The sequence below is a fragment of the Salvelinus fontinalis genome, chromosome 5 (genome assembly GCF_029448725.1).
Source record: "Salvelinus fontinalis isolate EN_2023a chromosome 5, ASM2944872v1, whole genome shotgun sequence".
NCBI classification, from domain to species: Eukaryota; Metazoa; Chordata; class Actinopteri; order Salmoniformes; family Salmonidae; genus Salvelinus; species Salvelinus fontinalis.
The window spans coordinates 49,069,149-49,095,487 of record NC_074669.1 but is presented as its reverse complement, the minus strand read 5'-3'; the positions used below and the strand labels follow the sequence as shown (position 1 = coordinate 49,095,487).

Genomic DNA, 26,339 nt, shown 5'->3' with positions numbered 1-26,339 from the left:
CTCGACCCAAAATTCCACCTAAAACAGAATATTCAGAGAAATATTATGTAATATTGTCTTTTGGCATATCTGGACGATGTTGGAAGGCGTTGTATCCTAATATCAAATATCTTCGGCTTTTACGATATAAACCTTGGACCAAGTGCAGGAGATTTTCTTCTCTCAATCGAGCCATTAATTTTTCATGCAAAATCTATCCAATCCTGAGAAATATATTTAAAAACCACCTATATCAAGCTTATATGTAGATTGTAGGCCTAAATACATTTTACAATGCTACACATGTACAATATGCACAGTTGGCACACTAAAACAAAAATGCTGTTTCTTACATAGGCCAGTAGGCATCTTAACTTACATCTTAGTTTGATCACCCTGTTGCAGGAGAACCTTCCTGCAATCTAGGGAAGTAAAAATCTGTAGTGTATTTGAGGTTTAGATACATTAAGGCAGACTTGATCTGCATTAATGTATCAACCCCTACAAAAATGTCCATTAATTATAATAATTCACATTTACTGTTGCTGCAGGATTATTGTCCTGCTGTATAGCAAACTGGCACAAATGAAGATCCTACATCTGTATGTCACTTCCTGTTTAGATATGGCCTATGCCAGATCCCCTTCTGAGGGCGGACTGAGGCAGCACGCCGACCAGAGGTTGCGAGGCGGGAGTGGTGCCCGGGCTGACAAGTTGTCATCCTCCCACCAGAACAGAGCTTCCCAGGACCCACGCTCTCAATCCGGTGCCCCTGGCGGACACAGTTGGAGACAGGAAACCTCCCCTGGTCGCCTAGAACAGGACTGCAGCCAGGATGCGTGGGAGAAGGGTAGCGGTTCGGGAGCGGGCCGCAACAAAGCCAAGCCCTCCTGGAGGCCCATCCGGGAAGTTCTGAACGTAGACAGCGTCTTGAATGACCTTGAACGACGGCAACAACAGCAGCAGCACGGCGGCGGTGGTAGCCCCCGGCTCTCTAAACCCTCCTGTCAGGAGAGGCCTCACGGCAGCGAACGGGACAACCGGGACTGGGAAAAAGAGCGGGAAAGGGATAAAGAGCGGGAACGGGAGCGTCTCAGGATAAGGGAAGAGCGCAAGCAGCAGAAGTGCTTGATGACGATTTACGAGGACGAGCAGCGGCAGGAGACAGAGAGCCACAGCTCCCTCGAATCGGAGGGCAGGCCAAGTGGGCACGGAGACCGGGGCGGTGGAGGGGGTGGGAGCAGCGGCGGGGGGAGGGCCAAGGGCGGGCCCAAAGCCCTGTTGCGCAGCGACACCTGGACCATCCAGAGGACTGAGTCTGGATACGAGAGCAGCGACCGGCTGAGCAGCGGCTCCACCAACCCTGACTCGCCCGGGGTAGACAGCTTTGCCGGGAAGGAGCAGCGGTTGACACCAGAGGTGCAGTCTCAGAGGTATGTGTGACAGACTAGGTTTGAACCCAGATCTAGAGACCGGGCTTTAGCCTGATGAGCAAAAGCCTAGGAGCATTGCCTAGGAGCTTTGTTTACATTCAAGTCTTGTATTAAGTGACTGTAATGCACTATTCATTATGTTTAATGGAGTTCGTAGTTTGACACCTAATAACTTGCCTTATATTTGTTTATATAGATTTTTTGTCTTTCCATGTGTTTCCAGATGCTAATACAATTCATTTGACACTTTAAATATCACACAATGATAGTTGCACCACAATGTCCATCATAAGCTTAATCTCTTGGGGCATCACAACGATCTTACTCTCAGAGTTGAAATCTTCTTATTTTTTTCAGCAGGGGTCAACTTCACCCAAACAGATGTGATTCAAAACCTGATGCGGTACACTCCTCTTTGCATCAAGGTAAGTGGATGTTCTGAGCTTTTGAGAGTGTGTTTTTAATATAGAAGTTGTTGTACAGATGTATGATCTTATTTTTATCACTCTTTTGTTCCTGAGAATTTTTCTGCACCGCAGGAAAGGCAGATGGGCTTCATGATTTACATAAATTCACTGAAAACATGCAATAACACATGGTTATTTTAACCGTATTGCACTTTTCATGTAGCCTAATTTTGGCTGGCTAATAGCCTAACCACTAATATTGCCTAACCACCGATCAAGCAACATGCTGCAGGATTATTTTTGCTGCGACAGTACTGGTCCAATTAAGATCCTACAGCTGTATGTAGTGAAGGTTCACCGTTTGTAGTTTAAACTGAAAGACTGAAAACAGTCATGTTCTCTAAGGGACAGTTTGAAAATGTACTGCGGTGGGAGGGCTGCTCCAAAACAGGGGAGTACGTTTTTTCCCTGATTTACAGTCACCATTTTGCAGGTTTTCATGATTTATTTCAGCTTTCATCACATTCCCAGTGGGTCAGAAGTTTACATACTGTAAAGGTTGTCAATGTAGTTCTCCTCCTCAGACGAGGAGGAGCATGGATCGGACCAAGATGTGGAGTAGGAGGTATTCATGATTTAATGGCAAACCAACAAAACACTACAAATTAACAAAACAACAAACGTGACTAACCTGCAACAGTCCTGTGTGGCCCAAACGCTGACACAAGAACAAACACCCACCAAAACACCAGTGAAACCCTGGCTGCCTTAGTATGACTCCCAATCAGAGACAAACGATACACACCTGTCTCTGATTGAGAATCATACCAGGCCGAACACAAAAACCCAACATAGAAATAGAAACCTAGACCAACCCACCCAACTCACGCCCTGACCAACTAAAACAAATACATAACAAAGGAAAACAGGTCAGGAACGTGACACATACATTCAATTAGTATTTGGTAGCATTGCCTTTAAATTGTTTAACTTGGGTCAAACGTTTCAGGTAGCCTTCCACAAGCTTCCCACAATAAGTTGGGTGAATTTTGGCCCATTCCTCCTGACAGAGCTGGTGTAACTGAGTCAGGTTTGTAGGCCTCCTTGCTCGCACACACTTTTTCAGTTCTGCCACAAATTTTCTATAGGTTTGAGGTCAGGGCTTTGTGATGGCCACTCCAATACCTTGACTTTGTTGTCCTTAAGCCATTTTGCCACGACTTTGGAAGTATGCTTGGGGTCATTGTCCATTTGGAAGACCCATTTGCTACCAAGCTCTAACTTCCTGACTGATGTCGTGAGATGTTGCTTCAATATATCCACCTAATTTTCCTTCTCATGATGCTATCTATTTTGTGAAGTGCACCAGTCCCTCCTGCAGCAAAGCACCTCCACAACATGATGCTGCCACCCCCGTGCTTCACGATTGGGATGGTGTTCTTCAGCTTGCAAGCGTCCCCCTTTATCCCCCAAACATATCGATGGTCATTATGGCCAAACAGTTCTATTTTTGTTTCATCAGACCAGAGGACATTTCTCCAAAAAGTATGATCTTTGTCCCCATGTGCAGTTGCAAACCGTAGTCTGGCTTTTATATGGCGGTTTTGGAGCAGTGACTTGTTCCTTGCTGAGCGGCCTTTCAGGTTATGTCGATGTAGGACTCGTTTTACTGTGGATATAGATACTTTTGTACCCGTTTCCTCCAGCATCTTCACAAGGTAATTTGCTGTTGTTCTGGGATTGATTTGCACTTTTCGCACCAAAGTACATTCATCTCTAGGAGACAGAACGCGTCTCCTTCCTGAGCGGTATGATGGCTGCGGGGTCCCATGGTGTTTATTATTGCGTACTATTATTTGTACAGATGAATGTGGTACCTTCAGGCATTTGGAAATTGCTCACAAGGATGAACCAGACTTGTGGAGGTCTACAATTTTTTTCTGAGGTCTTGGCTGATTCTTTTTTGATTTTCCCATGATGTCAAGCAAAGAGGCACTGAGTTTTAAGGTCGGCCTACATCCACAGGTACACCTCCACCTCCAGGTACACTCAAATGTTGTCAATTAGCCTATCAGAAGCTTCTAAAGCCATGACATAATTTTCTGGAATTTTCCAAGCTGTTTAAAGGCACATTCAACTTAGTGTATGTAAACTTCTGACCCAGTGGAATTGTCATATAAGTGAAATAATCTGTCTGTAAACAATTGTTCAATTGTTAGAACATTTTCTTGTGTCATGCACAAAGTAGATGTCCTAACCGACTTGCCAAACTATAGTTTGTTGACAAGAAATTTGTGGAGTTGTTGAAAAACGAGTTTAAATGACTCCAACCTAAGTGTATGTAAACTTCCGACTTCAACTGTAAGTATTCAACCCCCTAAATCAATACATGTTAGAATCACCTTTGGCAATGATTACAACTGTGAGTCTTTCTGAGTAAGTCTCTACGAGCTTTGCACACTTGGATTGTACAATATTTGCACATTATTATTTAAAAATATTTTCAAGCTCTGTCAAGTTGTTTGTTGATCATTGCTAGACAGCCATTTTCAGGTCTTGTCATACATTTTCAAGACAATTTAAGTCAAAACTGTAACTAGGCCACTCAGGAACATTCAATGTCATCTTGGTAAGCAACTCCAGTGTATATTTGGCCTTTTGTTTTAAGTTTTTGTCCTACAGAAAGGTGAATTTGTCTCCCACTTTTGCCTATGCTTAGCTCTATTCTGTTACTTTTTATCCTACAAACCTCCCTCGTCCTTTCCCATGACAAGCATACCCATAACATGATGCAGCCACCACCATGCTTGAAAATATGTAGAGTCAGTGATGTGTTCTGTTGGAGTTTCCCCAAACATAACGCTTTGAATTCAGGACAGGAAGTTCATTTCTTTGCCACATTTTTTGCAGTTTCACTTTAGTGCATTGTTTTAAACAGGATGCCTGTTTTTGTATATCAGCAACTGAGTTAGGAACCTCTACGGGATCGGTGTCCCTATACCGGGATGGTTGATGCTAACATGCGCTAACGTGCGCTAATGTCACTAGAATGACATTGTAAATAACAGCAAACTTTCCAGGAGATACAGTAGACATGTCTTAAATGGGCCGAAAGCTTAAATGCTTGTTAATGTAACTGCACTGTCCAATTTACAATAGCTATTACAGTGAAAATATACCATGCTATTGTCTGAGGATAGTGCACAACAACAAAACACTTTGATCACTGCAACTGGTTTGATACATTCACCTCTGAAGGTAAATAGTGTACTTACATTCAGTAATCTTGCTCTGATTTGTCATCCTCAGGGTCCCAGAGAAAAATGTAGCATAGTTTTGTTTGATAAAAGAATTTTTTATATTCAATTGTAGGAACTGGGTTCTACAGTTTCAACCCCTGCTGTCTCCACACCCACCCTTCCCGGCCATCTAGATTTGTGAAAGTTGGCGTATAAGCTAATGATCCATCATGTATGACATTCCTGGGAGTGTGTAAACTTAAATGTTGTATTACCATAACATTTATGTATGTTCTCTATAGTTATGTACTTGAAAATGTATCAATTGACCAATTCGGCACATTTGGGCATACTTGATACAATATACTGTGCAGTATTGCAATGCTTCACTGGATGAATCTTAAACTTTGCACACACACGCTGCTGCCATCTAGTAGCTAAAATCTAAATAGCATCTAAACTGCAATATTATATTATGGCCTTTCTCTTGCATTTCATAGATGATGAAAAAAAATTGAAAACACATGTTTTTTGGTTTGTATTATCTTTTACCAGATCTAATGTGTTATATTCTCCTACATTAAATTCACATTTCCACAAACTTCAAAGTGTTTCCTTTCAAATGGTGTCAATAATATGCATATATTTGCTTCAGGTCCTGAGCTACAGGCAGTTAGATTTGGGTATGTCATTTTAGGTGTAAATTGTGGTGACTGGGTATATTTATACACCATCCAAAGTGTAATTAATAACTTCACCATCTTCAAAGGGATATTCGATATGTGCTTTTTTTTGTTTTACCCATCTACCAATAGGTGCCCTTCTTTGCAAGGCATTGGAAAACCTCCCTGGTCTTTGTGGTTGAATCAGAGTTTGAAATTCACTGCTCAACTGAAGGACCTATACAGATATTTGTATGTGTGGGGTACAGAAATTAGGTAGTCATTCAAAAATCATGTTAAACACTATGACTTGTTAAGAAAATGTTTACTCCTGAACATATTTCGGCTTGCCATAATAAAGGGTATATTTATTGAGTCAAGACATTTCAGCTTTTCATTTTTTATTAATTTGTAAACATTTCTACAAACATAATTCCACTTTGACATTTTGGGGTATTGTGTGTAGGCCAGTGACACAAGTCTCAATTTGATCATTTTTAAATTCAGGCTGTAATACTACAACATTTTGAAAAAGTCAAGGGGTGTGAATACTTTCTCTAGGAACTGTATCTATTTTTAAATGACATTCTTAGCATGTTCTTTGAACGTCAGTAATGGTTTTTTGTGTTTTTTTAATGGAAAGTTTTCTTAATGTTCTGAAAACATTACTTAATATATATCACCATCAGGAAACCTGCAGAAAATAAAATCCTGGAGTACTGAAATTCCCACGGAAGAATGTTTTTTCTTAATGTTCTCCGAACATTCTGAGAACATGACTTTAAATAGGACCATGAGGAAACCTGTAGAAAATGTTCTGCTGAAGTACTGAAATTCTAACAGAATAACATTGTTTCTTAACGGTCTCGGAACAATTTGAGAACATTACTTTAAATAGAACCATGGGGAAACCTGTAGGAAACGTTATGCTGAAGTACTGTAATTCCCACCTAAGAAACATATGGTTCTCAGAATGTTACACTACATGACCAAAGGTATGTGGACACTTGCTCATCGAACATCTCATTCCAAAATCATGGGCATTAATATGGAATTGGTTCCCCTTTTGCTGCTATAACATCCTCCACTCTTCTGGTAAGGCTTTCCGCTAGATGTTGAAAAATTGCTACGGGACTTGCTTCCATTCAGCCATAACAGAATTAGTGAGGTCGAGCACTGATGTTGGGTGATTAGGCCTGGCTTGCAGTCGGCGTCCCAATTCATCCCAAAGGTGTTTGATGGGGTTTGAGGTCAGGGCTCTGTGCAGGCCAGTGAAGTCCTTCAACATGATCTCAACCAACCATTTCTGTATGGACCTCACTTTGTGCACGGCGGCATTGTCATGGTAAAATGGGAAAGAGCCTTCCTCAAAGTGTTGGCACGTCTAGAATGTCATCGTATGCTGTATGCTGTAGTGTTAAGATTTCCCTTCACTGGAACCAAGGGGCCTAGCCTGAACCAGACCATTATTCCTCCTCCACCAAACTTTACAATTGGCACTATGCATTGGGGCAGATTCCAATAGTCCAATAGCGGCAAGCTTTACACCACTCCAGCCTACGCTTGGCATTGCGCATGGTGATCTTAGGCTTGTGTGCGGCTGCTCGGCCAAGGAAACCCTTTTCATGAAGCTTTTGGCAGCTTTTGTAGAGTTTAGAACTCGGTAGTGAGTGTTACAACCGAGGACATTTACATGCTTCAGTGCTCAGTGGTCCCGTTCTGTGAGCTTGTGTGGCCTACCACTTCGTTACTCCTAGACGTTTCCATTTCACAATAATAGCACTTACAGTTGACTGGGGAAGCTATTGCCGGACATAAATGTCATGAAATGACTTGGTGGAAAGGTGGTATCCTATGACAGTGCCACATTGAAAGTCACTGAGTTCTTCAGTAAGGCCATTCTACTTCCAATGTTTGTCAATGGAGTTTGCATGGCTGTGTGCTCAAATTTCTACACCTGTCAGTAACGGGTGTTGCTGAAATAGCTAAATCCACTAATTTGAAGGGGTGTCCAAATACTTCTCTATATATAGTGTATGTGCTACAGTAGCTGGGTATCCTGCACCATTCCCAGAATGTTTTGGGAAGGTTGTATGCAAAATAACCATAGGACAACCACGCACTCACCAAGCTCTAAGAAACATATGGTTCTCAGAACGTTATGTGCTAGCTGGGTAGTCTACCAGTCAACTGTCTATACTGCCTTCTATCCATAGTGACAATCGTGTTAGGTGAATCTTTTGTCAAGATCTGTAATAGGTTAACTATCAATCACACCACACAAAGAAATATTCAAATCTTCACAAATGTTCAATATGAATCCACAAGAGAGTACAATTGAGTAAAATTCTACTCTGGGCTGTAAGTTGTAATGGCGCAAAAGCCCTGTTATTCGAATGTTTCATTCCATTCATTCCATTATGATCAGTTGTGGGTCTACTCAGGAAAGATTATAGAAAGGCACAGTAAGCAGGACAGTCTGGCGGTATTTTTACTTCTGATACTAATGCGCTGTCTGTTGCCGATCATCATTCTCCGAAGTCGTCCTATATAGTGTCCACATAGGCCTATGCTCCCAGCAGGCCCATTATTCAGGAAAGTTGTCACGCCCGCTCCCGCTCCCCCTTTCTGGCGCTCGGCCCACCATTACGCACACCTGTCACCATCGTTACGCGCATCAGCGCTTCATGTGACTCACCTGGACTCTATTGCTTTATTGATTGCCTCCCCTATATCTGTCACTTCCTCAGTTTCTTCCCATTGTCTGCATTAATGTTGTTTCCCCCCCTGTCCAGACGCTGTTCTTGTCTTGTTATATGTCCGTGTATCTATTAAATCACTCCCTGTACTTGCTTTTCGTCTCCCAGTGTCTGTCCTCACAAAAGTATAACAAGTGTTCTGCCTCCTTTCCGATCCGAGCGGCTATTCTTTGACCTAAAACCTAACGCTTCAATATAGCCTAATTTTTTGTAATTTCACTTTTTAAATGTCTTACCTTTTATGTGTGGCATAAACACAACTAGTCACGGCGTTTTAATCTGATTAGGCTACTTCAAAAGTCTCCCGTCGGCTATCTTCTCACATTCATCCACTCCACTTGAATATCATTCCATAATCCAAACTGCTTCACGGCTATTCGATTAATGTAAAGAGACAACTGTTACAAAACACAAAAAATGTTCATGGCATTTGGAGATCAAACCAAGCCTTCGATATTGAGTAGGGAGGGATGTATTTTCAGTTTTTTCGAGACTGACATACTCTACTTGGTTGTGGTGTTGAAGACACAAACCATGATGATAAGTGCTTGAAGTTGGTAATCGGTATGCAGTTATGTCTTGCTTATTGGTTGTGTGTGGTGCATTGGCATAGAAACCTGTTGGTGGAAAATTCATTGCATATATTTTATATCATTATAAATATAGCATCAACATTTTGAAAATATGATTTCCCCCTACAGTAGCTGATCATTGTCTGCAGCTGGCTCTTGTCGTAGTGTAAAGATACAGGCAGGGAGAGTGAGCTTGTCCGTGGTGGTCGGCGAACCCTCAACCTTCTAAAGACGATATCCACGTTTATAAACACAAGGTTGCTACAGTTATTGTTATTTATGGTGGTAATAATTATTTTTTATTTAATTTTATGAGGGGGGGGGGTGCAGAACATTTTACAGTGCAAGGGGAGGGTCATGTGAAAATATTTTTTCATATTTCAAACTGTACCCAAAGAGTTGCATTCATAACAAATCTCTCAGAACACTTCAAAAAATGTTTATTCTTACATAGATCTAGCATTATAACTGCAAAATCATAGTAATAGTTCTAAGTCAATACAATACATAATGTATCTTCTATCTATTGTGATGGAAATGTTATACTTCATTTCCATCACACTATCATAGTTCAACCTTTGCTAAAATGTTCAAACGGTATTATAAGATGACGTTGTATTTACGTCCGAGCAAAGACAAAATCCTCAGTGTTTTGAAAAGAGATATATCAGTATTATCTTCCCCTCCCCCATACCAATTTTTCAGGGAAACATAGGCTTTAAAAAAAGAAGGAAAAGCAGATTAAGGGACTTTTCATTTTGATCCCCTGATTTAATGGTGCTAGATTATTGCCAACTGAATATGGGGGCAATAGGCCCTAAACGCAAAGGATTTTTGTCATGATTGCACAGCCCTGGTGAGTCATGCAAAACCAAGCCCTTCAAATCTCTTACGTTCTAATCTGCACTAGCTATTTAAAAAACATGATGATTTCCGAGAAGAAAACGCTAAATAAACCTAGCGTGGAAATAGATTTTGAGCCGAGCTAACAAATGGCCAACTGTTGCTACTGTAAATAGCGGTACTGTAAGTGACACATCAAAATCTATCAGACATGTGTAGTGTACAGTAGGATATGTGTTGTGTAGTACTGTAGGTTTCTGACTATTTTCCACAAGGAGAATGAGGCTAGGCAAAATATAAAAATGCAGTAACATCCTAACTATAATTTGTTGTTGTCATGTTGAGAGCTTGATCTTATTATTGAGGGGGCAGAGTATGGCATTTTAGTTAAGTTTTATCCTATATGTGGTTCAGGGGCTAAAGAGGCCATTTTAGTCACAGAAAAAAAAATGAAAACACAGTATGGGGTGAATAAATGTAAAACAGAATGTAATTTTGGATTGTGCGCTGGTTGTCTGTATGTCTCTAGAATGTCCACCTGTTGATTTAACCTGTTCACCCACTAAGCCCCTCCACATTCATTAATCTGACAGTAATCCCCAAATGCTTGTTCAGATGCCGCAGCTGGACTTGACTGTTTCCACCTTAGTCATTGTTGTTAATATGTCACTGTGTGCTATAGTAAGTTATGCTCCCCGTAAATATATATAAAAGCTAAGCTATTGAAAAGCTTTTACTGTAACTGAATCAAGTGAGTGCTGGCCCCTATTTCAAATGTTCATGTGATCGAGTGTTGACTGCAAGCACTCTCATTGTTTTATGCAAGAGCATGGAGTTGAACATGTTTTATGCCTTTACCTGAATACGTTAGCTTATAGCAATGCTTCCTTCTACAGTCAAGCCTGTGTGAATCTAGAGCCAAATCGACTCCCACAGCTTTTATCCTTGCATGGACCTCTAGGTCAGTGGGGGGGGAAAAGACGCTTCTATTTTTAAAGTGGATGAATTTAGCATGCATACTGCCTCCTGCTGTACTGGCCCATCTGCTGATTGGTCGATCCGGCGGCAGGGACAATGGCGGTGGAGATCAACACTGTGCTGCCACCGTGTGTCAGAAAAACAGAAATGCTTTTACTCTCCCAACTCACTGGCACTGTGAGAGAAATAGGCTATCTCCCTGAAAATAGGCCATTCGCTATTTCTCTCTCTCTCTCTCTCTCTCTCTCTCTCTCTCTCTCTCTCTCTCTCTCTCTCTCTCTCTCTCTCTCTCTCTCTCTCTCTCTCTCTCTTTCTCTCTGTCTCTGTTTCTGTCTGTCTACCTGCCTGTCCATCCTTCTCTTTCTTTCATTCTTTCTCTCTCTTTCTCCCTCGCTATAATGTCTCTCCTGCGTGTTTTTCTGTTTGTTATTTCTCTTCTCTGCGATTAGGTGTCAGTTTCTATCTGTCTCTAGAAAATGGAGGTTTAAATTAAAATGTCAAATACTTATTCCTAATTTAGAAATCATGAATAAATAGACCTGATTAACTGTTGATTTAATTTATTCAATGGAACCACCCCCAAGTTGTATTACTTTTCCCTTTTGGACAAATATCAAGATTTATTGTGGGGGGAAAACTACCCATACTTTATAAATAATGTAAATAAATAACTCCATGAAATGTTGGTGATTGCATGATTTTGGGGTTTCATTTTAATTTTGTCCTAAGCAGTGAGTCAGCTTTGTCTATTTGTTTTCTAGGCAAACATCATCTGACAACTCAGGGAAAGAACTGCGACCATCAAGTTTCACATCTCCTGAAAAGTAGTCCAAGTTCAAGGTAATGTACCAACTTGGATATTGTTATTGTTATTGATATGTTTAATTGTCAATGTGTACATCCATATTTTGTGCACTTAAAAAGTATATTGTTCTATTCTATTGTATTCTATTCTACAGACGAAAATGTAGATACAGCTCCGGCAGTTCTAAGAAAGGAGCTGGTCCAGAGAGGGACGCTAGCTCCTCAGACAACAGGAGCAGTCACATGATGGGATCGCCAGAGATGAGTAACAACAACAGAGGTGGTCACCATAGCGATAGCCCCGCCATGCGGCGCCTGGGTAAAACCAGCAGCTCGGAGTGGAACAGCTCTGACGACCTGGCTGGAAATCTCTCGGAACCAGAGGACAGTGCCTACCGCTCCAGCAACATCAAGCCCCTTCTGTCCGAGTCTCCCTGCCCCTGTCCCCCCCACCACCTGGCCTTCCACCAACCCCCCCATATCGAACTAGAAGAGCCCTCATCTCAACATCAGCCCTCCATGCCGCCACTGCCTCACCCTAAAGCCGCCCAGCGAGCCTCCCCTCACCAGGGGGATGTTGGCCGCCATTGCTTCCGTCCCAGGCTACTCCAAGAGCCCTCCCAGACCAGCCCCCGGCCCAGCGTCCGGCCCGCACCGGCCTCACATACCCCCAGCCCCAACCAGAGGTCGGAATCCAATGGCCCTCTGCAGAGGCCCTCGTCGGGTGCCAGCTCCAAGTCGGGCTCGGACCCAGAAAGGAGCAACCCGTCGTCGGGCGAAAGCGAAGAGAGGCTCCCCATCTGCAGGCCACCTGGACCCGAGTCAGCGGTAGCCCAAGGGGTTTCCCTCACCACGTACTTCAGCGTGGACAATTGCATGACAGACACGTACAGACTTAAGTACCATCACCAGCGACCCCTCTTACTCTCAGCTATCGTGCCCAAAGCACCAACGGAGCCCCGAGAACACCCCAGCCACCACCTGCACCCCGCAAACACACACTCCATGCTAGACCCACCCAAAACCCGGCCTGATGCAGGTAAGCTTGGACAGTCACAGCGGCTTGTAAAAACACCTACGGGCAGTCATGTACAGTACACTGTTCCAAAACAAGTGGTCTCAACAGTAAACTTACAACTCTAAGTAGAAATATAAAGCATCCAAATATTTTAAATGCTGGCATCTGCCCAAAATTAGCTTTGACGTCATCTGTAAAAAAATATAAATATATATTTTCATGTGTGTTTTTGCATTGAGTTCATCTATATCTATATTGTTTTATTTTTTCCACAAAAACAGGCCATAACAGCAATAAGCCCACTGCAAAATGGAACCCAGTGACAGCCAAAGGACTAGATGAGCGTGGCTATTTGTGACGATATTACCTGGTAAGTGATACGCTGTGACCTTTCAGGAATTGCCATGTATCACAGTTCCTCTTATCAGCACCTTTTTGATGGCTCCGCTACCAGATCCTTTTATGCATACAGATGCAGTTTATTTTGTGCATTACAGCATGACATGCTGCACTCGCCTGTGTCAAAATCAGTGAGAGAAGGGCAGGCACAAAGTAATTTCATTTCACTGGTGATGATGAGGACACATTAATTTAATGCAGTAAAAAAATCAATATATATATATTTACATATATATATGTATATATGTAAATGTATATATGGTTATGGATGTGTCACTGCAACCTTAAAGGTCCTCAATGATGTCACCATTGCCCTTGATTCTAAGCAATATTGTGCTGCTATTTTTATTGACTTGGCCCAAGCTTTTGATACGGTAGACCATTCCATTCTTGTGGGCCGGCTAAGGAGTATTGGTGTCTCTGAGGGGTCTTTGGCCTGGTTTGCTAACTACCTCTCTCAAAGAGTGCAGTGTATAAAGTCAGAAGATCTGCTGTCTCAGCTACTGCCTGTCACCAAGGGAGTACTCCAAGGCTCAATCCTAGGCCCCACGCTTTTCTCAATTTACATCAATAACATAGCACAGGCAGAAGGAATGCAGATGATTCTCATCCATTTATATGCAGATCATACAGTCTTATACTCAGCTGGCCCCTCCCTGGATTTTGTGCTAAATGCTCTACAACAAAGCTTTCTTAGTGTCCAACAAGCTTTCTCTACCCTCAACCTTGTTCTAAACACCTCCAAAACAAAGGTCATGTGCTTTGGTAAGAAGAATTCCCCTCTTCCCACAGGTGTTATTACTACCTCTGAGGGTTTAGAGCTTGAGGTAGTCACCTCATACTAGTACTTGGGAGTATGGCTAGACGGTGCACTGTCCTTCTCAGCACATATCAAAGGCTAAAGTTAAATCCAGACTTGGTTTCCTCTATCGTAATCGCTCCTCTTTCACCCTAGCTGCCAAACTAACCCTGATTCAGATAACCATCCTTCCCATTCTAGATTACGGAGACATAATTTATAGATCGGCAGGTAAGGGTGCTCTCGAGCGGCTAGACGTTCTTTACCATTCGGCCATTAGATTTGCCACCAAAGCTCCTTATAGGACACATCACTGCACTCTATACTCCTCTGTAAACTGGTCATCTCTGTATACCCATCGCAAGACCCACTGGTTGATGCTTATTTATAAAAACAACCTTAGGTCTCACTCCGTCCTATCTGAGATGTCTTCTGCAGCCCTCGTCCTCCACATACAACACTCGTTCTGCCAGTCACTTTCTGTTAAAGGTCCCCAAAGCACACACATCCCTGTGTTCGCTGCAGCTAGCGACTGGAACGAACTGCAACAAACACTCAAACTGGACAGTTTTATCTCAATCGCTTCATTCAAAGACTCAATCATGGACACTCTTACTGACAGTTGTGGCTGCTTTGTGTGATGTATTGTTGTCTCTACCTTCTTGATCGTTGTGCTGTTGACTGTGTTTGTTTGTACCATCTTTTGTGCTGCTACCATGTTGTGTTGCTACCATGTTGTTGTTATGTTGTGCTGCTACCATGCTGTGTTGTCATGTGTTGCTGCCTTGCTATGTTGTTGTCTTAGGTCTCTTTATGTGGTGTTGTGTTGTCTCTATTGTTGTGATGTGTGTTTTGTCCTATATTTATATAGTATTTATTTTATTCCCAGGCTCCGTTCCCACGGGAGGCCTTTTGCCTTTTGGTAGGACGTCATTGTAAATAAGAATTTGTTCTTAACTGACTTGCCTAGTTAAATAGAGGTTAAATAAATACATATATTCATCTGTATACTAGAATTTAAGCTGTTCAATACCACTACTCAGGACAAGCACTGACTTTGCTACTTATTGAGGAAATGTTTGCTTACAGTAACCATGTTTCCATCCACAGCTGTGATGGGAGCAGTTTCGATACAATTGTATAAATGCCGACAGATAATGTGTTTGTTCGAAGTGTGAATTTTGTGCATTTTCGAAGTGTGAATGTATCATGCGAGAAATGTCGGCGGAAAAGCCTTTATACACATATATTGATATAATAACCATCGTATCGAAGTAAACTTGGAGTCACGCGATGATATGGTGTGTGGTCCTCCCACTACGACTAATGTAGTTTTGCCCATTGGCAAAACCGAAAAAGTTTAGGCTATATATAATAAGTTATGATGAACTTCTTGTTGCTCCTTTACAATAAATATCGAAGGTCTTATTCTGGTGACATGATGATTGCCGTTTGACAAATAAAATATTCTATCAAAATTTTTGTTTGAGAAAAGTCCATTTTGCTAAAAAGCAATTTTTGCCCATTTTAATGGAAATCTATTACTGTAAGGTATTTAATTGTTACCCAGAGTCGAGTTGATATTGATATATAAATGGCTGCATTGGGCCTTTATAAGATAAATGCACTAACTAAGCTGCTCTGCTAAATCACTCAAATGTAAACTTAAACAAGTGTAACAGTCCTGACCTGTTTTATGTTGTTTTTATGTGTTTATGGTCAGGGCATGTGTTTTGGGTGGGCAGTCTATGTTATTCGTTTCTATGTTGGTTTTGGTTTGCCTGGTATGGCTCTTGATTAGAGGCAGGTGGTTTGCATTTTCCTCTAATCAAGAGTCATATTTAGGTAGGGCGTTATCACTGTGTGTTTGTGGGTGATTGTCTCCTGTGATGTCTATCGTGTTGTCGATGTTTTTCACATTTGGAGCTGTTTTGCTGTTCGTTCGTTTTTGATGTTCGTTCCTGTTCGTAAGTTTACGTTTGTCCATGGAAGTTTATGTTCAGGTTCCGTTGTACGTCGTTTTCTTATTTTGTAGTTTGTTATAGTGTTTTCGTGTCATCAGTTTTTCGTTGTAATAAAAATGGCTTATTTCCCTAACTCCGCATTTTGGTCCGAAGATCCTTCTCTCCTCACCTCTTCTGAGGATGAGGAGAGCGACAGCTCTAACAGAATCACCCACCAACAAACAGTGACCAAGCGGTATGGGAATGCTCGACGGAGCAATAAGAACTTCTGGACTTGGGAGGAGATATTGGACGGTAGAGGACCTTGGGCTCAACCAGGGGAATATCGCCGTCCTAAGGAGGAGAAGAGGGCAGCCACAGCCCAGGAGCGCTGGTATGAGGAGGCAGCGCGACGACGCGGTTGGGAGCCCGTGAGTCAGACCAAAAAATTTCTTGGGGGGGGGCACACGAGGAGTGTGGCAAAGCCGGGTAAGATACCCGAGCAAACTCCCCGTGCTTACCGTGGAGGTAGAAGGCGTCGTATTGGTAAGACACCGTGTTATGCGGTAGAGCGCACGGTGTCCCCAGTACGCGTGCTTAGCCCAGTGCGGGCTATTCCACCTTGCCGCACTGGGAGGGCTAGGTTGGGCATCGAGCCGGGTGCCATGAAGCCGGCCCAACGTAGCTGGTTTCCAGTACGTCTCCTCGGGCCGGTGTACATGGCACCAGCCTTACAGGTGGTGTCCCCGGTTCGCCTGCATAGCCCAGTGCGGGCTATTCCACCTCGCCGCACTGGCAGGGCTACGGGGTTCATTCAACCTGGTGGGGTTGGGGAGGCTCGGTGCTCAAGAGCACGTGTCCTCCTTCACGGTCCGGTATATCCGGTGCCACCTCCATGTACCAGTCCTCCGGTGGCAGCCCCCCGTACCAGGCTGTCTCTCCGGGTTCTCTCTCCTGCTGTTTCCTCCTCTCCAGCGCAGCCGGTGCCTAGACCACGCACCAGGCTGTCTCTCCTTCTCCTCCCTACAGAGCTATCTGTCTCCCCAGCGCCATCTGAGCCATCCGTCTCCCCAGCGCCATCTGAGCCATCCGTCTCCCCAGCGCCATCTGAGCCATCCGTCTCCCCAGCGCCATCTGAGCCATCCGTCTCTCCAGCGCCATCTGAGCCATCCGTCTCCCCAGCGCCGTCTGAGCCATCCGTCTGCCATGAGCCTGCAAAGCCGCCCGTCTGCCATGAGCCTGCAAAGCCGCCCGTCTGCCATGAGCCTACAGAGCCATCCGCCAGACAGGAGCCGCTAGAGCCGTCAGCCAGACAGGAGCCGCTAGAGCCGTCAGCCAGACAGGATCTGCCAGAGCCGCCAACCAGACAGGATCTGCCAGAGCCGCCAACCAGACAGGATCTGCCAGAGCCGCCAACCAGACAGGATCTGCCAGAGCCGCCAACCAGACAGGATCTGCCAGAGCCGCCAACCAGACAGGATCTGCCAGAGCCGCCAACCAGACAGGATCTGCCAGAGCCGCCAGCGAGCCATGAGCAGCCAGAGCCGTCAGTGAGCCATGAGCAGCCAGAGCCGTCAAAGAGCCATGAGCAGCCAGAGCCGTCAGTGAGCCATGAGCAGCCAGAGCCGTCAGAGAGCCATGAGCAGCCAGAGCCGTCAGAGCGCCATGAGCGTCGAGAGCCGTCAGCCTGCCATGAGCGTCAAGAGCCGTCAGCCTGCCATGAGCGTCGAGAGCCGTCAGCCTGCCATGAGCGTCAAGAGCCGTCAGCCTGCCATGAGCGTAGAGAGCCGTCAGCCAGCATGGACCTGCCAGAGCCGTCCAAACAGGACCTGCCAGAGTCCTTCAGCCGGGATCTGCCCCTTGTCCCGGTGTTGCCCCTTGTCCCGGTGCTGCCCCTTGTCCCGGTGCTGCCCCTTGTCCCGGTGCTGCCCCTTGTCCCGGTGCTGCCCCTTGTCCCGGTGCTGCCCCTTGTCCCGGTGCTGCCCCTTGTCCCGGTGCTGCCCCTTGTCCCGGTGCTGCCCCTTATTCCGGTGCTGGTCCTTATCCTGGTGCTGCCCCTTGTCCCGGTGCTGCCCCTTGTCCCGGTGCTGCCCCTTGTCCCGGTGCTGCCCCTTGTTCCGGTGTTGGCCGTTTATTTAGGGGAAAGTGGTTTTAGGGTGGTCATTAGAAGGGGTAGACAGAAGAGGGGAGTGACTAAGGTGGTAAGGGGACAGCGTCCTGAGCCGGAACCACCACCGTGGTCAACTGCCCACCCGGACCCTCCCCTGGACTTTGTGCTTGTGCGCCCGGCGTGCGCATCTTGAGGGGGGGGTACTGTAACAGTCCTGACCTGTTTTATGTTGTTTTTATGTGTTTATGGTCAGGGCATGTGTTTTGGGTGGGCAGTCTATGTTATTCGTTTCTATGTTGGTTTTGGTTTGCCTGGTATGGCTCTTGATTAGAGGCAGGTGGTTTGCATTTTCCTCTAATCAAGAGTCATATTTAGGTAGGGCGTTATCACTGTGTGTTTGTGGGTGATTGTCTCCTGTGATGTCTATCGTGTTGTCGATGTTTTTCACATTTGGAGCTGTTTTGCTGTTCGTTCGTTTTTGATGTTCGTTCCTGTTCGTAAGTTTACGTTTGTCCATGGAAGTTTATGTTCAGGTTCCGTTGTACGTCGTTTTCTTATTTTGTAGTTTGTTATAGTGTTTTCGTGTCATCAGTTTTTCGTTGTAATAAAAATGGCTTATTTCCCTAACTCCGCATTTTGGTCCGAAGATCCTTCTCTCCTCACCTCTTCTGAGGATGAGGAGAGCGACAGCTCTAACAACAAGCAAAAACAATTGCTGAAAAATGCACAACCAATAAACCAGACTTAGATCAAATACACAGGTTGAATACTTTAAATACTTTAAAATATCTGTTAATCAAAAATATATAGTTTGTGTGGTGCACTTCTAGTATTATTGCATTGGTTTCATTGTACTCAACCAAATGAAATGAAACAAATGAAATGAAATGTATTTTAAAATATTTGACATTGACAGATATTTTACCCAGGTCTGCAATACAAGAAGTGTGTAAGGACAAGAAAGGTTTTTAGCAACAAGCTCTATAACACACATTGGTAATGCGGTCCTCTGTTGCTCAGTTGTTAAGAACATGGCGCTTGCAACACCAGGACAGTGGTTTCAATTCCCAGGTCCACCCATACATAAACAATGTATGTATGCTTTGGATAAAAGCGTCTGCTAAATGGCATATCTTTCTTAATGTAAACAGTGAAAATGTATTCATGGCGTACACATATAATCTATTGTCATAATAATCTACTGTCCTCTTCTTACTCATAGGTCTGATGTCCATCTAAAATAAACTATTGAACTGGATGCCAAAGAGTCTGCTGGCTGGAAAAGTGTTGCTCCCAGAACTTCAACTGTAATCAGTGTCAAATGTCAAATCACTGATGCACTGTGGTTTACTGAAGTACTTATATGTATTTTAAGGTAAGATACAGTTTGATAGTCCACTGTCAGAGACAAAATGTATCTATGTTGATAGATGAGTTGGAAGTTGGAAAGGGCAGTCCAAGGCATAATACAGTCAAATATAATGATTACCTGTTGAGTATACACTCTATACCTTTTGGTTTAAGGTCATGTGCATCTCTGATTGTGTAGCCAACACAAATTCTGTTTCCGAATATAAGCGGCAAATTCAGCAATCTCATAATACAAACACCAACATTGTGTTTGTATTCTTGTTATCCTGCTAAATAGACAACTGTAATAATGTTAGCCAACCTGCATTAGCCAACCTGCATGAGGACTTATAAAGAGGTAACAATAGTGATGTGTACAGTATGAGCATGCGCATGGCATACTTTACATTTGTATCCAACCGACATCCAAATTCCAATTGGTTTATGTTATTGAGTCTACTTAAATGATATTTTCACTTTTTTGACCTGCATCAATTTTTCCACATACAGTACCATGCAAGTACTTTATAGGCCAGGAGAGACATCAGATTTATTTCAACCACTGCTAACTTGACCAACTTTAGCCACTGCTAACCAAAAAGTAAAAGGAATGATAGGGGAAAGCTCACTATGTTCAGAATTTGTGGCAAAATCACCTCTAAGTAACTTCAATCAATCAAATATCTTTATAATGACCTTTTTACATTAGCAGATGTCACAAAGTGTGTATACAGAAACCCAGCCTAAAACCCCAAAGCAAGCAATGCAGGTGTAGAAGCAATGTGGCTAGGAAAAACTCCCTAGAAAAGCAGGAACCTAGGAAGAAACATAGAGAGGAACCAGTCCTCTTCTGACTGTGCCGGGTAGAGATTATAAGATTACATGGCCATTAAGGCCAGATTGTTCTTCAAGATGTTCAAATGTTCCAAAGATGACCAGCAAGGTCAAATATTAATCACAGTGGTTATAGAGGATGCTATATGTCAGCACCTCATGAGTAAATGTCAGTTGGCTTTTCATGGCCGAGCATTCAGTGGTCAAGACAGGTCGAGAGAGAGAGAGAGCGTTAAAGAGTGGGTCGAAAGAGCAGTTTCGGAATAAGGTAGCCGGTCCGGTGAAAAGGTCAGGGTTCCAGGCAGAACAGCAGAAACTGGATCAGCAGCACAACCAGGTGGACTGGGGACAGGGACAGCCAGGAGTTGTCAGACCAGGTAGTTCTGAGGCATGGTCCTAGGGCTCAGGTCCTCTGGGAGAGGAGAGAGCAAGAGAGAGATGGAAGAATTAGAGGGAGCATACCTTAGATCACACAGGACACCAGATAGGACAGGAGAATTACACCAGATAGGACAGACTGACCATAGCCCCCCGGAACATAGACTATTGCAGCATAGATACTGGAGACTGAGACGGGGGGTCGGGGGACACTGTGGCCCTGTCCGACGATACCCCCAGGCGGGGCCAACCAGGCACGATATAACCTCACCCACTTTGCCAAAGGACAGCCCCCACACCACTCGGAGGATATCAACAGACCACCGACTTACTACCCTGAGACAAGGCGGCGTATAGCCCACAAAGATCTCCTCCACCACACGAGCCCAAGGGGGCGCAAAACCGGACAGGAAGGTAACGTTGAGTATAGCGAAAAAAGCCTAGCACGACGTGATGCACCTCTCCTAGGGACGGAATGGGAGAGCACTAGCAAGCCAGTGTAGAGAGGGGAGCCGGCCAGACAGAGACAGCAAGGGTGGTTTATTACTCCAGTGCCTTGCCGTTCACCTTCACACCAGTGATTTGAAGGTGTTTGAGTTGATTTGGTCGCGCAATTTTGAACATGGTGAGTTGCCCCTATCACTCCAATTGTTAATAGTGGCAATTTAAACAAATCAAACCTGTGGATGACAGTTTCTTTAGCCCCATAGACTACTTTCAGAGTAAGTGGAAAAAATAGAGGTAAGTTTGAAAACAGCAAAAATATCCTTTAAGTTGTTATTATTTATTGTAGGGATTCAATATGATCGCGAGTTATAGCTATTGCAGCTTTTAAAGCCAATGTTCCCACATTCACGGAGATCCTATTCACGGTAAATGCTGCTAATGTTGTCTCAATTGGAAAATAGCGTAAGTCTGAAAAAAGCATAGTGTTCTAAGGTGTGGGATACTATGCTAGCATGATTGTGTCAATATGTTTTCATCAATGTCTATAACCTACGATCGGATTGAATCTGGGCCAAAGTGTTGGACACTATGTAAGCATGATTGTGTCAATACATTTTTGTCAATGACACCCATAGTATCGCAATTTAAGGTGCAATTGATTTCAATGTTGGTAAATCTGATAGCAAGTTGCCCTCTAGATGTTTCTGAATGAAGCCAAACAAATATAATTCACATTAGAATTCATTTTATACTGTTTTCATTGGATAGGTCAGGGGTCATTTCCCAGTCAAAAACCAGGAATCATAACTTCTACCATAACTTTTTTACATACATTTCACATTGTTAAAGGAAGAAAAGTACTAGGTAATAACCAAATGGGAGATGGCTTCAGTTTTGGTGATCCATAAAACCATTCAGATCATTCAGATCATTCTAATGTATAAAACTTTAAAGGCCCAGTGCAGTCAAAATTTTTCTGTGTTCTATATATATTGCCACACTATGAGGTTGGAATTATACTGTGACATTGTGATAATGATGAATACCATTTTAGTGTAAGCTGTTTGAAAAGAGCGTCTGCAATTTCTGCCTGTTTTGGTGGGAGGGAGTATTGGCCTTCCCATGGTGACATCAACATGCAGTAAATTAGTTAATAGACCAATAAGAGTGTTCCAAACCTCTCCGAAATTAACAGCAACAAAAAAAATCAAATCACTCCCAGACAGTCCTAGCAAGATTCTTGCTCGAGAATTTGCTATTTCCTAATAAGATATTTTTGTTTCTTTTTTTAAATTTTAATTGAAAACAATCACAGTAAGGTACTTCGTTGTTACCTAGAAATGATTTGATATTGAGATAAAAACAGCTCCATTTAACCTTTAACACTTCACAGTATAACACTTTGTTGGTGACAGTTTGCTTGAGGAAACTATCCGTAATATTTTATATAGGTGGGATGGTACTTTATCCATGGGGATTTCTGAACACTGCAGCTCATGATTTATGTTGCAATTTTGCAGCATTTGGAAATTGCCTTGGATCATGTGTCATTACATATTTAAAATGTTATGGTTAGTTTGCTCATGCAAAGTGCTTCTTTGTTATAGGAAAATGTAGCTTGAAAACTTTCCAGATATCTCAACTCCATTGCCTGTTACAAAAAATTGCAACAGAGCTACATTGTAGTTTTATGGTATTTAAGTCATCAATATCCCTCATAACTGGGGATATGTATGTAGATTCATTAACAAAATGATTCATTTTAATTGCAATGTTCCTCTATCCATTTGCGATGTGTGCAAAGAACAGGTAAAGCAATTACATGGTTGGGCAGAACCAAAAACAAAACTTCTGAATCTTGCCCCATGTCCCAGAAGACCCTGCTACTTTCAGAAAAAAATCATTTAAAGGGATAGTTCACCCAAATTACAAAATGACATGTTGGTCTATGCAGTCTATGGACAAGGTGAGACAGCAATCCATGCTTTGGTTTTGTTTACCTGGCCACTGTCTCCAAATGCAAACTTTTTACCATATATGGCACAAATTCAATGCAAGTCAATATCCCTGATATTAGAATTTTTCACATTCATCAGCATAAAATGTAGTGCTGCATCTATGTGCACAAATCTTTAAGAGAAAAAAGCTATTGAAAACTTAGGATCTTGGCTGTCCTTTTTCAGTTATCAAAACAAAATGTAATCCAATTGTGATCTGTCATTAGATTTTTGTAATTTATTTAAATGCATGCTGTTCAAAATTCACAGTTTTGCCATTATGTCTGGTAAATTTCATTTTTGTTATGGTAAAATAAGTATTGACATTTTGGCATTCAAATAATTTGGGGTAAGACTCAACAAACCGGGACACTGACAACAATGGATGTCATAGTATTTGTTCACTAATGTTCCTAGGCTGTTGATATATTAATCCCCTTTAATCTTTTTGAGCTCAACATGAAACTGTTCCCAGTTCTCACTGGTAGTGTTTTTATTTGCTTGTTGTGAAGTTGGTTATTTCAATGCTTTACATAAAATTATTCATGTAATATACAGTTTATTATTCCTTTATGTAAGTCTTGCTTCAGCGGAAAGGTTTTAATTGTTTTTCTCACTGGGTATTTTTGGGAGTATATGGACTTTGTATATATTGCTCTGCTGTTATATCTGGAGTGCCTTTGCATTTTTTCCATGAGAAAGTTTAACTTGTTCCATTTGAAAAGAAACATGTACAGTATAGCTGACTGTGTACACTTTATATTTTTGAAGATGCCTATGCATTTATTTTTATTCATTGTTTAATAAACTTAAAATTATGCAATCACTAAATGTTTTTTGTATGCCTCTGGTTTTTGCAGTCACTTGATTTCTATTGATGATTGACAACCGTGAGTCATAGTCATTGGCAATAGCGTATTGCGCTAGTGTGCTTGTACTCATCTAATCTTGAATATTCAGAAATATCTGTATACATTTTGTGGACATTGAGAAATTCAGAAAATCAGTCCATAAATAATTCAAAAACGTGTTTACTTCTTAAAATATCAAAACTTGAAGTGCAAATCAAACCTGCTTTACACATTTCTATTACAAACAGTGCATCTTGTACAGCTAAAAATTATGTTGGCGTTACAAAGACCTAAAGTGGTCCAGTGGCTTAGAAAGGTTGTAAAATGGTATCTTTCTGGATTTGAACGTAGCTCTTCCTGGTCTTAGTGGTTGGATTGTTTGATCGGTTTCCTCTAACCCCTCTTGAAAATTCTCTTGGCTTCGACTCCATCATAGCTGTAGCTCTGTTGGAGGAAGAGTATATACATTTTATTATGACAACAAAAATATCCTACAACCAGACCTGGTTCAAATCCATGTCCATGATAAATACTTCTGTCAAATGCTCCACTTGATTTGGTTTGCCCTGTATAATTAAACCAATGGAATAGTCCCAACATTACAAACTCCAAGGTAAATCAAGCTAGGTACTTTCAAGCGTTTGATTTGTACTCTGGCCAAGGTCTGCTGCCTGTTTTCTTCTTCAGAAGTGTAAATATGTTTTCATTTAGAGTGTGTAAAACAGGGTGCATATAGACTTTTTTCACATGCAAATATAATTTTCCAGAGAGGGTAACTAACCTGTACAAGTTCCTCTCCAACAATGGCTCTGGTAGTTGTCAGCACCTTTCCATTGTCCTTTCTGTTGAATGTACCTTTCATCATGTCTCCTTCCATGCCCCATGAACCCTGATGGGTGAAAGGTCAAATATTCCATCATGATACTGGTCCAAGAATCAAGTGGCAACATTCCAGGTAATCTTTTTGCAGTCATGCTGCACATCGAAAAATATTTCTATATAATATTCATCTAGTTGCTGAAAGGTTTTATACTTCATCAGGCCTGTGTTCCTATATGCACAGTAGCAAACTACATAATGAAGAAATGTATTGTGAATGTGTTCTAACTGGTATCCTAGTGTGGACATGTTGGAACAGTGCCAATGGGACTGTGCCCTGTACTTTGCAACTCATTATCAAGTATTGAATAGCTTCTCAATAGCTTCGAGCGCAGAAAAATAATGCAATAAACTTTTGTTATTGGAAATAACAGATAGGAATAGAAATCTTTGGATTTGTGGTATGCATCCATTCAAATATGTTGTTACTAATTTCTTCTCCTGGGAATACACCATGCATCAACATAAAAACTATGCCTGGGCTCTTCCAAAGCGATTGTATGTATGGCTGCAGGAATATAATACTATATAATACTGTATAAATGCAGTGCTTACTGATAGCATTGTCCCATCTGCAAGAGCATATTCAAAGGTGACTCCCAGGGTAAATTCCATATCCAGCGTGCGGAAAGAACTGGCCTCCTTCACGACAAATTTGTCTCCAGTTTGTTCAAGGGTAATCTTGAGGTTATCGTGAGCGGCCAGCTTCCTCTTGACCATGTTGACACCTGTGAACAGAGACACAATCCATGTGTCCAACTCCAAATCGAATTGAACCATGCGTAAACGACTATACAAGATATTTAATTTGGATGTACTACAGTGCAGCACCTGGATAGATATTATGCATTCATTTTACAGTGCCTTAGGTGCGAGGTACATATAACATGTCAGAAAACATACATAGTCCTCTAATCTAAAGGCATTTAATGCATAAAAAATCGCTTTTATACAAACACACCACTGAATTGCCTGTGGTACAAAAAGATAATTTACTTTATTTGCATTAAATGCACTTTGTATGCCTGTTTATGTAAACATTTTGTAGGCCTACTTGTCTTAGCTTTCAACATCCACCAAAAGTCAGTTTGTGCCGAAGTGTCTTTCCCCCAAAACTCATTTCCCAAAAACTACTGATCTCTTACCCATCTGCTCCATGAATTTCTCATAGTTCTCGCTGCGGTCTACTTTCCAAGTGCCGTTGTAGGTCATGGTTGCTGGAAGGGTTGGACTGGCTCTACTCTAAGGAGTGACCCGCCTTAGCCTACCACCTGGCCTTTTAAACCACTGCTTGTGTTAGCTCACTCTCTTATCGCTCTCCCCTATCTCATATGCTGATGTGGCTGTGTAAAGCTCATATTTCCTCAAGGCTACACAAGTCATGATCTTCCACTGTGTAGTGCCAATAGCTGTGTTTTGGTACAATGGGAATTGTCCCTTTAATGATCATACAATATGCAAGGTTATTGTTTCGACATCCTTTGCCCTTTACTATCACATAGTTATTTGTGGCCGCAGATAATCTGTGCTGTGCTTCGGATGTGCAGGATCGTTCCTTTGTTATAAACAATGAGTCACTGTTTTCCATCTATTTAGTAGAGCAGTATTGCTGCTGCTCCTACTCCTACTACAAGTAGTAGTAGACAAGTAATAGTAGT

At 42.5% G+C, this 26,339-nt stretch overlaps 2 protein-coding genes across 3 annotated transcripts in view; one reads left to right on the top strand and one right to left on the bottom strand.

Moving 5' to 3' along the window:
* The window catches only part of usp53b (ubiquitin specific peptidase 53b), a 58,388-nt gene extending 34,606 nt beyond the window's left edge, over positions 1-23,782 (top strand). Inside the window, exons 14-19 of one of the 2 annotated variants that reach the window (XM_055923772.1) lie at positions 602-1,412; positions 1,773-1,837; positions 11,634-11,712; positions 11,832-12,715; positions 12,976-13,064; positions 19,168-23,782. In XM_055923772.1, coding sequence (XP_055779747.1) covers positions 602-1,412; positions 1,773-1,837; positions 11,634-11,712; positions 11,832-12,715; positions 12,976-13,052 — 1,916 coding nt within the window. In that variant the 3' untranslated portion in view covers positions 13,053-13,064; positions 19,168-23,782. Of the gene's footprint in view, positions 1-601; positions 1,413-1,769; positions 1,838-11,633; positions 11,713-11,831; positions 12,716-12,975; positions 13,065-19,167 lie in introns of both variants that reach the window. The other variant, XM_055923771.1, reaches the window with a different exon arrangement.
* A 182-nt stretch (positions 23,783-23,964) lies between these two features.
* LOC129855767 (fatty acid-binding protein, intestinal-like) lies at positions 23,965-25,964 on the bottom strand. Its single transcript, XM_055923774.1, has 4 exons — positions 25,827-25,964; positions 25,237-25,409; positions 24,584-24,691; positions 23,965-24,246 (listed from the first exon to the last, which is right to left on the bottom strand). The coding sequence occupies exons 1-4, from the start codon at positions 25,891-25,893 to the stop codon at positions 24,196-24,198; spliced, it is 399 nt and encodes a 132-aa protein (XP_055779749.1). The 5' UTR covers positions 25,894-25,964; the 3' UTR covers positions 23,965-24,195.
* Positions 25,965-26,339: the final 375 nt, after the last annotated feature.

Coding starts and splice junctions, on each gene's coding strand:
- LOC129855767 (XM_055923774.1), bottom strand. CDS start 25,893: ATGACCTACAACGGCACTTGGAAAGTAGACCGCAGCGAGAACTATGAG. Junction 24,692..25,236: donor CAGATGGGACAATGCTATCA/GTAAGCACTGCA, acceptor TTCACCCATCAG/GGTTCATGGGGCATGGAAGG. Junction 24,247..24,583: donor TTGGAGAGGAACTTGTACAG/GTTAGTTACCCT, acceptor TTCCTCCAACAG/AGCTACAGCTATGATGGAGT.